The sequence below is a fragment of the Echinops telfairi genome, unplaced genomic scaffold, assembly GCF_000313985.2.
Source record: "Echinops telfairi isolate 266 unplaced genomic scaffold, ASM31398v2 ScPeMD7_7400;HRSCAF=8409, whole genome shotgun sequence".
Classification (NCBI taxonomy): Eukaryota; Metazoa; Chordata; class Mammalia; order Afrosoricida; family Tenrecidae; genus Echinops; species Echinops telfairi.
In genome coordinates this window covers 2,645,906-2,658,592 of record NW_022111300.1, presented here as the reverse complement: position 1 = coordinate 2,658,592, position 12,687 = coordinate 2,645,906, and the positions used below count along the sequence as shown (strand labels likewise).

General features: G+C 46.1%; 1 protein-coding gene across 2 annotated transcripts in view; it reads right to left on the bottom strand.

Moving 5' to 3' along the window:
- Positions 1 to 2,782: 2,782 nt before the first annotated feature.
- Positions 2,783 to 12,687, bottom strand: part of DLGAP1 (DLG associated protein 1) — a 931,603-nt gene continuing 921,698 nt past the window's right edge. For both annotated transcript variants that reach the window (XM_030887282.2, XM_004702880.2), the window contains 2 exons: positions 7,105 to 7,196; positions 2,783 to 3,211 (listed from right to left, as the gene is read on the bottom strand). In XM_030887282.2, coding sequence (XP_030743142.1) covers positions 2,993 to 3,211; positions 7,105 to 7,196 — 311 coding nt within the window. In that variant the 3' untranslated portion in view covers positions 2,783 to 2,992. The remainder of the gene's footprint in view (positions 3,212 to 7,104; positions 7,197 to 12,687) is intronic.

The window sequence follows — 12,687 nt, the reverse complement described above, 5'->3', positions numbered from 1 at the left end:
GTGAACTTAATAGGGCTACAGAACTCAGTGGTTGGCAGTTATGTAATGATGCACTTCGCCAGTTATGCAATGATGTAGTCATCCTCCGTGATGTGATCGCCCCATCAGTTGTAAGGGTTGGGGTGGCTTGCCACATCCTCGCTCAGTTCCCAACCCTGTCTTGATGGAAGGGGAATATCCCTGATATGTGTTCTGCATCAGCTTATCTTGTACAAGAGAGAAAAGGAGAGAGAAAAATGAGCAGCAAAGGAAGGACCTGGCTACCAGTAAGGAGAGAGAATCAGGAGTAGAATGGGTTGGTTCTATAGACTCAGAGACTCTGAGCTAAGAACCTGCTAGACACAGAGACAGGCTGATGCCAAGACACATGGAGATCTCCAAGGAATGCCAGGCCCACCGATGCTGAGAGGAGGGAAGGACCCTGCTCCAGAGGTGACACAGAGAACAAGCCTTCCTCCTAGAATTCGGACCCTGAATTTGAAAGTCTGGCCTCCTAAGCTGTGAAACAGGCACCAGGAGAAATTAGCCCCTGGAAAAGGACACCATGCTTGGTAAAATGGAGAGGCAGCAAAAAAGAGGAAGACCCCCTTGACAAGACGCCCTGGTACAGAGGCTGCAACCATGGGCTCAAACATAAGAGCGCAGGACCAGAAGGTGTTTCCAACGTTCTGCCGTACAGAGGGTCGCTATACATCGGAACTGACTCGATGGCACCCAACAACAACAAATTGTGTGAGAATATAATTCTGTCTGTTAAAGTCATCCTCTTGGACTTATGTAGATAGTAGCAAAAAATAACTGACAGAATTCATCCCCTTATCAGCACCAAACTATAAAATGATTAGATACTTTCCAGGTCATTGACAAAACAGAAGCCATTCGTCATTTTGGTAGAAAAACAAAAACAAAAACCCACTTCACTACCATCAAGTAAATTGTGACTGACCATGACCCTACAGGACAGGGTAGAACTGCCCCAGTGGGTTTCTCAGGCCATAAGGCTTCTCAGCCTCATCTTTCTCCTGAGGAGCGGCTGGTGGCTTTGAATGCCGACGTTGAGGTTGGCGGGCCCACGTGTAACACACTAGGACAGTGGGAAGACGGGAATCTAAACCACCAAAGCTTTTTAGGAAAAGGATGTTGCGTTTTCAGGCTGCGAAAAGGTTCACGGTTTTTGAGTTTGAGATTCTAAATAAGATACCCTCAATTTCTCAATCCACTGCCCCAAACCTGGATCACGTGACTCTTCAAAGGGCATTTGGTGTTAATCCTGCAGCTCCTCTTGGGTGAGGGGGGAAGCACCTAGTTAAACTCATTACACCGTGGTTTCCTGTTGAAGGGGAGTTTGTATGTCCTAAAGGAGCGGAACGGGAGCACAGAATGCAAACACCATTCCACCGCGGCCGCGTTTCAGGTCACTGTTACCCTCAACTTCAGGAGATACTGAAACACACTGATTATAAACTCAAAACCAAAACCCATTGCCATCAAGTCTGTTCTGGCTAAAGATGGACCCCCACCCCCCACCCCACTCCATGTCTCACAGTAAACTGCGCTCTGTAGGGTTTTTAATGGCTGTGACGCTCAGTAAGAGATTGCCGGGCTTTTCTTCCTGTGCACCTCTGGGCGGAAGGAACGTATCAGTTCCTGGTGGAGTACTTAACGCCTAGCACCACCCAGAGGCTCTGAAGATAAACAAACATCATATGGTGTGAATATTAATAACTTAGATCGCAGCATTTCTTTTAGACATTAAAAAAAAATCTTCATTGTTGGATAATAGTGTATATTTTTTAAAGTGTGAACAATGGAAACTCCCCCCTCCCTTTCTCGTTGTACATTATTAACCATCTTTCCATGAACGAATCTCTGACTCGTATGAACCTCGGTCATGCTTTCTTAACATAAGAACAATTAAAAACATATTTAGTGAGAGTTTGAAACACAGACTACAGAAAACTACATTGGGTGCAAATGATTGGCTTTACAGTGAGACATTATGCGTACACCGATAGTATCTTCTTGTTAGCATTAAAGTGATAAACTTGAGAGGGGTGATACCGCCCCTATGACCTGTCCCTGGGAAGTGGATATTCCCCCGGACCGCACTGACCCGAGAACCCTAATCTTATGGTGAGCAGCAGCTGGGTGGGTTGTATTACTGTTTGCTCCTGGACAGATGAGAAGAACTCAAAGAGGCCCGGTCCCCAAGCAACTAGGCATCTTTGATTTTTAGCACTGGAGTTTCATTAAACTATTTGATCTCAGGGCCTAAGGAAGCAAAGGGTTAAAAAAAACAGTCATGCACGATAGGTCAGCTTAGGGAGGGTACACTGGATACCTGTTAGAATCTGGGGTGACTGCCACAGTCAAAGGTGAAAATCACAGTGTGGAAATTAAGGTGAAGGACTTAAGTCTTTATTTCTAAACAGTTGCATGAGTCACCGAATGAGCAAGTTTCTCCAAGGCAAAGCCACCAAAATAAAAACGCTTTGGAAAAAGCAAAAAACCCAGAAAACCCAACATTTAGGATGACTGTGAAACGTTATGTTGTATCATTTTATATTGAACACCAATGATTTCTTTATTACTATTATTTGTGAAATGACTCTCAAAGCCAGTTATTGTTCAGGGCTTCCTCTGTTTTCCCAGAAACACAACCTGGGGCGGGGTGGGGTGGGGGTGGCGGGGGAGGAGGACATGGCACGCTCTGTCATCATGCACTGAGGGTGCCGCGGTCTGTAGGTTAAGAGGGAAAATGGAGGCAGTTCCTTCCAGGGACTAAGTGGTTGAACTTAAAGTTTAATTAACAAAAGCAGAGCCGCATTCCCATTTTCCGATTCACAAAGACAAGTTTCTCTTTAAAGATATGCCTGAAACATATTACAGAGAATGTCCCAAATGATTAGTGTGTAGACATTGTCATTACAATGAAATTAATATGATATCAGCTCCATTTCACATTGTAAACCGCAGGCCTGAATGCAGAAACCTATTTAAACTGTCCAGTGTTTGTGCAGGTTTTTAAATGAACCATACAAAATCTACATTGTTCTACCTTCTTGTCAAGAGGATCCATCTGTTTCCAATTATTGGCCTTTAACTGATGAAGTTCATCAAATTTCATACTAATATTTTCTATGGACAACTGCAGCATGTCCCAAAAACCCGCCAAATCCTGGGAGGTGGGCCTTGGATGAGCATTCGGATTCTGTGCAGGAGAAAGAAGAAGAGCCGTGCTTTAGAGGCAAGCGCAGGAGCATGGGTTTCTTTTGGCTTTCAGACAGGAGATAAAGGCGAAACAGTAAACAGTATACACTCATCTGCTTTGAATCAGTGATTCTCAAATGTCAAGGTTGTAAAACTTTTCTGCTGTAACATAACATCCATCACTGTGGTATGGGAGGGTCCAAACATTCCAAAAATCCCAGAATGTGTCATCTATCTCCCAGGATGCCTTTTTAAAACAGGACATTTACATGGAAATACCATCTTTGGGGGGGGAGGGAACAACACAGTATATTATTGGTAAAATCTCTGTTCTACGGCATGCCACCCGACTGATTTGAGAATAGAGAAGAATTGGTTTTAATATGATTGGTTTAACTCTAATTGGTTTTAATACTCAGTTGAGTGAAATAACCAAAATCCATCTCTCCGGAGTCAAGGCTAGCTCAGAGCAATCTGGTAGTGCAGAGGTTAAACACTTGTGGTGAACCAAAAGATCAGTCCCTGAAGCCCATCAGCTGCCCTGCAGGAGAGCGCTGAGGCAGTCCGATCTGGGAAATGGGAGCCTGGGCCTCCAGGTTCCAGGACCGCAGTGAGGCTCTGTCCCAGGCGTTGCGAGGGTCCCTATGAGTTGGAATCAGGTTGGGTTGGTTGAGTGAAACGCTGGGGTCAACAAATGATAAGGAGTAAAAAAAAATATCAGATTTTCAAACGATCATGTGTGTAATAATTCAGTTGTTACTAATATGTGGAGGTCTGGTGGTGAAGTGGTTATGCATTGGGCTGCAAACCTCAAGGTTGGCAGTTTGAAACCGCCCACTGCTCCGAAGGAGAAACACGAGGCTTTTTTCTCCCGTAAATAGTTATAGTCTCAGAAACCCACAAGGGCAGCTCTTCCTTGTCCTATAGGGTCGCTATGAGTGAGAATAGACTCAATGCAGGGGGTTTGGTTGAATATAGGAAGTTATTTTAACCTATGACTACACTAACAGAAGCTTAGTTGGAACCTAGATTGACCGTGAGATAGTATAGGAGGTGTGTGAATACGTTTCTATACAATGGCTTAATTTAAAAGTTTAAAGAAAACACTACATTCTCATGTTCTGTAACTCTCCACTTGTTAGATAACAGGAAATATTCCTCAGTGTTAAGGGCTGACTTTCTCTGCTGCCACCCACACATCTGTGACAATGCCTAGAAAGTGCTGGTTTATACCAGTTAAATAAGCTGAAGCAGTCATGCTCAGTGTTAATCACTACCTGCAATAGTAGCTAAGGGCACTTATGGGAGATGGGCAAGAGTCACTGTGAGTCAGGGGCTTCCTGGTCAATTTTGGTAACTCTGGTATTCTAGGCATCCTGAAACTACGGCCCGTGGGCCACATTCTGCCCACCGAGGACATTTATCTGGCCCGCTGGGTGTTTTTGCCTTGTTTGTTTTTTTACTTCAAAATAAGATATGTGCAGTGTGCATAGGAATTTGTTCATAGTTTTTTAAAACTATAGTCTGGCCCTCCAACGGGTCTGAGGGACAGTGAACTGGCCCCCTGTTTAAAAAGTGTGAGGACCTCTGTAAGACCATTGGATACACCACGGAATCTTACTGCACATAGGAACATGAGACCTGTTTCTGCCTTTTAAATGAGTCCTTCATAGAAACAAGAATCAGTTTCAGCAAGGTTGGTGGCCATCTGTGCTAGTTATATAATCTGGTGTCAATCTGGGACTTGAGAGGATTAAGAGTGAATGGGTGGAGGCTAGTCTGTCAATCAGATCATAGCTAATGAGACCTCTGTGTGGCCATGGCTTTCTCCTGAGAATTCTGGGAAATCTGTTTTTACCTCCTTGGAGGCCAGAGAGACTCTCTTCTCACTCCCTGGGAGACACTGCAGCTGACAAGACACTTGGAACTACACTAGTGCCCTGAGCTGGAGAAGCCACATGTACCTACCCTGATGCAACCAGACCTCTGGAGCTGGAGAAGCCATGCAGAGACCCCTGCCAGTGCTGAGATGCTTACAGTGCCACTGGACCCAAAGACTTTCTACCCTGTGATCGTCCTGCATTTGGCATCATTGCATGTGTTTCGTGAGTCTGAAGAGGACTTTATAGATTGGTATTGGACATATGGGCTAGTGTTGGATTTATGGGCTTGAACGGGACTGGGTTGGGATGCTTTCTTAATGTACAATTACCCTTTATATAAAACCCTCCACATGTGAGTTTCTATGGATTTGTTTCTCTAGTCTACTGGAGGAGCATAGCATCAAAGGGACAGGAAAGTTCTTCTTAATCTGTTAACTCTGCTGGTCACCTCCTGGGGCATGGTTTGGCTAGAAACAATGGCTCCCTCATCTGATGTAGCTCTGCCTTGGGGCATCTCAACAGGGCCGCACCATTTGGTAACCCAAGTTCATCTCTTGGACTCTGGATGTAAACCTACAGCCCAGAAACTGTGAAAGGGCCAGCTTCAATGTGGGGAGTATTTCCTAAATGTCTGCAAATTGATCTAAAATTTTTGCCTGTAATTTCATCTTTAAAATATACAGTGCTTACATTCTACTTCATAATACACTTGCTCACCGTATAGATATTTTTTAAGCAATAGATGTTATGCTGGTCCTGTGATATGTACATAGATGTACTGGCCATTTGGAAAATATGACTTTGTATGATTCTTTTTTTACATTTAATGGAGAATGAACAATTATGCTCCTTAAGCTCTGTGACACATTAGTAAGATTGTATATTAGTAGGAATTCTGTACTTGGCTTATAAACTGAAGTCTAATGAAATATCTGTTGAACTACATTCACTCAACACTAAATTTAGTAACATAAATTATCCCAGAATTCTGAGAAGGTAGAAGAAGAGTCAGATATGTTTTGCTATTGGAGGGGAAAACAAACCCTAGTGAGAGGGGAGGGCCCCAAAGGCAGGTTGCAAAATAAAAGCCTAGCCAATGGGGCTGGGGAGGACCAAGTTCTGTGTGTTGTTTTCGTTTGGCTGAGTTCTGTCCTGGCATGTCCCTTTCAGCAAGAGGAAGTGGGTAGGCCTCTAAAGTAGACTCTTGGGTCCATTAAATAGAAAATAATCACATTCTCTTTCCCATAAAATAGTCTTTCTTACTAACTCTTCTATCTTCACATGGACCAACAATTAGGTGTTAAAAGTAATTTTGGTGGAGCAATTAAAAAGAGAGGGAGCCATTTGTGAGAAAATGCTTTCTTCGTTTATCATCAGTTTTCTGAATTTTATTGTTGGTAGCTTTGCATGAGCGTGTGTTGTTGTTTTTTGTTTTTTTTTTTTGCTTTGCTTTATTTTATTTGTGTATGCCTAAAAAAGATGAATTAGCCTTCTCTCTCAGGAGGTGAAGTCTCCACTTTGTAATGCCCTGACCCTCCTCGCCTCCAAGTGAAGGCAGGTGCTCAGATCCGGGCTGGCCCTGCGTCGCTGTGTTAGGGCTGTGTTAGGAAGAAACTCCCCATCCAAACCCAGCCCAACACCAAACAGGGTTGGGGTGGGGGGCAGTCATATTGTTTTTCAATATCAAGCTGTTCCCACCTTTTCGTAAGAACAATAAAATCAGGTGTCATGTGAAAGTCAAAAAAAGAAAGATATGTCGTTATTTTTAAAAGCACGAAATGAAGTTTTAACTTGAATTTTTTGTTCTTCCAAGATTTTGTAAGGATGAAATAAATATTTTCAAGAAAATCAAGACACAAGATGCCTCAGAACACCCTCTGTCCAGGGGGGAGATCTCAGTGGGCTCCGACTGGGCTCACAGTCAGTTGTACTTTAACTGGGTCAGACGCAGGGGTGCTCTTCTCTGCATGGTACTGGCGGGGACATGGTACTGCTGGGGAAGGTTACATACCAGGTTTTCTTCACACAGTTCTCTGAATTGGTAGAATTTCTGGGCCATGAGAAGCTGGGCACTGCCCACTGCGGTTCGGATTTTCCCTAGAACTGAAAAGAGCAAACATACAAGAAGTTTACACATTATACCTCACTGTTTGCCATTCAGTTGGGTAAAGCAAAGAGGAAGTTCTGTTGCAATAATGAGCTCTTTTCTCTCTCCTTCTCTCTCTCTCTCTTTCTCTTACACACACACATACCGTGCGCCTATGTACAGAGACTCTTGGGTTTCAGTATAAAACAGCTTGGAAGCATCACGTCGTCATGCATATTTCTGGGGAGCCAGGAGAGTTTCCACCACAGCGTTGCATGCTAGCAAGAGATGTAAACGGCTCCCCCCCTCCCCCTTTTCTCTCTCTGTAAAATGACTTTCCAGCGCATACGGGTATCGTTTATGGTTCAGTCTGCCTGCTTGGCTGAGGAACCTGAACCCAAACACGAAAACAACAACAAAGAAAGCAATCCTATCTGGGAGGAGGACCTCTTGGCACTCACCACATCCCATCCACATCCTCCTTCATTTTTCCGGAGCCCAGGCACTGGAGCTGTCAGGGAAAAGCCTTGCGAGTTGAATGATTTTCTAAGGAGTGAACATTTTCAGCCTGTTGCCTAGGGAACGCCAGCACCGGCCCAGCTTTGACCCTCCCTAGCCCAACAACATCGCGAATCCGAGTGGGAGTTGCACGGTGCTGAGAACCTTCCGCTTTGCACCCGTGCTGTCTAGGGCACGGACCTTTCAACTGACAGGTGTGGGGTGGGGCTGGGGCCGCCAGAGCTTCTGAGTCCTTTGTTAGCAGAGGCTCTCCCAGCGCCACAGTGAGGGCTTGGGGACAGCTGCTGCTGCTGGAGCCATGCCACCAGCGGTTCTCAACAGGCCCTGACTGTCAGGGCTTCCAAGTCCCCTGCCCTGAAGGAAAACCCGAGAGAGGCTTCTCAGAAGTGTTGCTGCCTTGTTTTGTAATCTTCATGGAGAAGTGCATTGACCCCCTTTCACAGTAGGGGTGTCATGGTTACCCATTGGGCTGTGATCTGCATGGTCAGCAGTTCGAAATCACCAGCAGCTCCTTGGGAGACAGACTCGGCTTTCTACTCCCACGAGCAGCGACCGTCTCCGAAACCCACAGGGCCTTGCTGTGAGTCAGCAGTGACTTGGTGGCAACGACACTGGTTTTTCTCTACCTCCGAGACCCTGCGTAGTGCCAATGCTCAAGGTGGAATAAGCTGGCGGTTCAAGTCCCCACGGAGACACTCAGAAGAGAGGTTGGTGATCTACTTTTGAAAAAGCAGCACTGGAAACCCCTGGAGCACAGTGCTGCTCTGACCCAGCTGGAGGCATGGTGAGTCAGAGCTGACTGGTTTCCTGATTTTCTCAACCTCATTCCCCAGAAAGTCTGAGGAGAAGAAATCGAAAGAACAAGAAACATCATCCTTGGCTCATGGTTTACTGACTAGTTACTGGCTTCTCTGTTTATCTGAAACTGTCAGGCTAGATCGTGGTTTGTGACGTACATGACACCTGGGAATTCTTCAGACGTTTTTAGCTCTCCCACGAAGGTAACTCAGGGCACGGAGGAATTCTTGAACATGTCACCAGACAGCCCAAAGGGGGGACTGCAGAAGTGGAAACCAATTTACCCCTCGCTGATGCCAAGGACTCCCTCATGGCAGCCACCTGGGACACTTTCTCCGACTTAACATTTCACTTTTTGATTTTAAAGTCTTTGCGGATCCACGTCTGAGGCCACCTCCCATTCTCAGCCTCCTCCCCACAGACAGAAGGACATGTGGAGACCCAGAACAGCATAGTCCTTAAGCCATGAATACAGGCTCCGGCAGTAACCTTGGCCGCCTTGGACAAATCCCATGACCTCCCCAGTTTTTCATCTGTAACGTGGGGCTGATTATACCTATGTAAAGGTTGCTAGGAATATTAAATAAGCTAGTATATGTGAACTCCTTAGTATAGTGTCTGATACACGTATACTAAGTAGTCAACAAGTGTTTTTATTATCTACCCAAACCCAAAACTCAAAGACGTTGCCAGAGTTGATTCCAAATCATAGGGTTTCCAAGACTGTAAATCTTTAAAGGGCCAGATAGCCTCATCTTGGTCCCACAGAGCAGCTGGTGGGTTTGAATCTCTGATCTTGTAGATAGCAGCCTGATGCTTCTCCAACAGGGCCAGCAGGGCTCCACTCTTTATTATCTTGGATCAGAAAAAGATACTACTTCCTCTACGGCTGGGTCAACTGTGACAGCCCCATTTGCCACGGTCAGAAGAGGAGAGGGCAAAACACAGTCTGGAGGAGATCTAAGGAGGTCTATCAAGCAGGCACTTCCTAAGTGAGCCTGTGGCTACAGGCAAACTCTGAGGGCTGTAGACATGGACGTGCATTATCTTGCCGACAGGTAGGATTGTGACATCAGTCAACCTCAAGATGAATCATGGGAGTTTGGAACTAGAGAACCTCAGTCGCCAATGTCCTGGCTGGGATTCCATAGCACCTGGAAACCATTATAAAACTCAAGCTATTTTGATTCCCCCTGCAACCTTAAGTTACCTGTTGCCATCACATTGACTTTGACTCTGTGTATGTAGAGGGCCACTGTACAAACAGGGTTTTCAAGGCTGGGACCTTTAAGAAGCAGATCACCAGGCTTAACTTCCGAGGTGCCTCTGAGTAGATATGGACTTCCGGCTCTGTAATTAGTAGTGCCGCCCAAGGACTCCTTAACTCTGAGCTCATGGCCTTCACTCAGCCGGGTAGGACTGAATTCTGTAACAGGCGGCCATAACCTGACGAATTGATTCTTAATCAAGGAGAGAATAATGCTTCAACCCATCATTTGGTTAACCTGTAACCAGATCAGTTGGGACAAACTCAAACGTTGATTTGAAGGCAAACAGTGGGCATCCATCTGTCTTCATTCAGCATGGTTCAGAGCGAGACTTTACAGGGTGGAGCTGGGGCTATTCCACGTCCGGGCTTTCACCATCATACTCCTTGCATGGAAATTCCCTACTGGCTGCAGATGCTTGGGCCCAGGGATGATCCTTCCCAGGCTCAGGGCGGGGAGGTGACCATGTGGGCGTTCAGTGGACCCCCGAGCCGGGAGGACTTGAGGCAGGCCGGCAGACAGCAGCTGATAGATACTTCCTTGCCCTCTCTGTTTCCCTTTCTAGAGACTCAAAACTCATTTGCCTTTTTGAGCAAGCTCTAAGGACGGTTTTCTTTTCTTTTCTAGACACCACCAGACACTCACTCTATCTACCAGATCACCTTTTCCTCTGGAGAATACACTTTCTGCTAGCCTTGAGGAAGTCCGGTCAACAGTTCAAGGCAAAGAGTGGAAGTAAAAAGTGGGAGTGAGGGAGGATGAACTGTGATAAGAAATGAGATCAAGAGGGAAAAAATATTTTACTCTCATTTTGAAGGTGCTCTAAAGCACTCCAAGCAGGATGGAAAGAAATATACGTCTCACAGAGTTGCTAGGTAAAGAAAGGCAAGGTAACATTAACTTTTAACTCACTGTCATCCAGTCAATGGTGACTCACAGGGACCCCTGCGGATTTCTGACACTGTAACTATTTCCGGGAGTAGAGAGCCCAGTGCTTCTCCCACAGAGCTCCTGGTGGTTGGGAACCACCATGCATGTGGATCACGGCCCAACGCTTAACCCCTACACCACCATGAAGTATCCTGGGTGCAACTGTGGGGTTTCCCCCTATAGAAAACAGCCCACGTGGGCATCAGAAGTTCTGGAAGAGTCCAAGATGCACTGTATTTCTTCCTTACATTGTACTTCAACTTTGGTGGACTGTCTTGAAGGCCAGGGAGGAAAACCCAAAGGAGCCGAAAAGACCTCTTGGATCAGCGGAGGAACTGGTAGGTAAAGCAGGCTTTCTGATGATGTTTGCATGGGGGTGGGGGTAACCACTGGAAATGCTGGAAATGCACTCATCCATTCCACAAACATCTATAAAGAGCTTACTCCAGGCCCGGGATTCGGTTAGGTCGCCATCGGACAGCGATCGGCATCTAGTGATCAACACGATGCAGCTCCTCCCTCATGGACTTCCGTGCTGGTGGGGACAGTGGGCAGGGTGGCCATCGCACATCCAAACAGAGATCTGAATGGTTTGGATTTGCTTACTTATTACTAGGGCAGCGGGGCTGACCTTGACTGAGCACATCAAGGGGTAGTGATGCCTCAAGTGGTGGTTAGAGAGCATGGCGTGTGCTTGGTCTCCAATAAACAGAAAACCCAAACCATGGTCGCAGTATGAACATTGGCTCTGGACTAAAGTGAGCTTTTTTTAGTATTTACCATTAGAGAGTGTCACTGTTTTTTTATTGTTGTTGTGGTTTTCCTAATTTGGAAAAAAATTAAAATCTACGAAAGTGCAAAGGAGGACAACTCAACACACATCTGTGCGCCCTCCCTTCGAGGGCTGTGCATGCTCTCCGTCAGCAGATTTGCCTCGGACTTTGTTTCCTCATTCTCTCTTCCTCTCTCCCCAGAAACGAAGTCCAACAGCTGAAGGAGGTGTTGGCCACTCAAACCCGCCAGTCTCCTTCCCCAGAGGTAGACGATGAACAGTCTGGTCCCTCCCATGAGCTCATGTAGGTCTTTTCTCTGGCCCTAGAAAGGTGATGGCTAAGGACTTTCAAGAGTGTAAAAGAAAGAGCTTTCGACTGGGGCCACCCACTTAGCAGAGTCCATTTCTCAGAAACGTGGAGTGGGCGCGTGGTTCACCCTGGGGCCCGGCAAGTCTTTCCTGATCATTCGCCCCAAAGTGATGAACAGATCTCACCTTCTGCCCCACTTAGGGCACATCCAATGCATCTTCCCGACTAATGGCCTGCGTGGTATTCCCCAGGCACGCCACCGAACCCTGACTTATCCCTTGATTTGTGTAATAGTTAATCTAATTAAAATAGACCTTATTTTGCTCTGCACCTCTTTTCATAAAGGCAGGTCTGGTCTCCTTGGGTGCCTCTCTGGCAGCCTGACGGGGTTTTTTGGACCACATCACCCTTTCCCTTTCCAACTCTCTTGTCAATCCGCCTGTCTGTGGGAGTATAAGACAACAGCCCCAAATGCTGTTGAATGGAGTTCCTTCTTTAATAGTGGGCACCACTTTAGTAAGCCCCTGGCTTCTCATTCTAGAAACTTCTCACTCCACCAGAGATATTTAGGGGAAGCTGGTACTAGCTGGGGAAGGTCTGCGTTAGTTCACCACCAACTCCAGGGAGATCTGCTGGAAATGCCATCACTGGCCCTTGGCAAAATTGGTCTCTTTGAGTAGAACCATTTTGTATTTCAAAGCAGAGCAGGGATCATCATTTCCTTTGAGGAAATTTGGCTCCGACATTGGTATTCTTTCCCTGAGATCACACAGCTTCTCAGCAGCACTGCAAAGCCCAGAAAGTGCAGCGTTGGAGTCAAGGAAAGATCAGCTTCTGGACAGGATCGCTGAAGACAAAGCGGGTGCAAAAACAAATGTGGTGAAGAAAGCTGATGGTGCCCAGTTATCAAA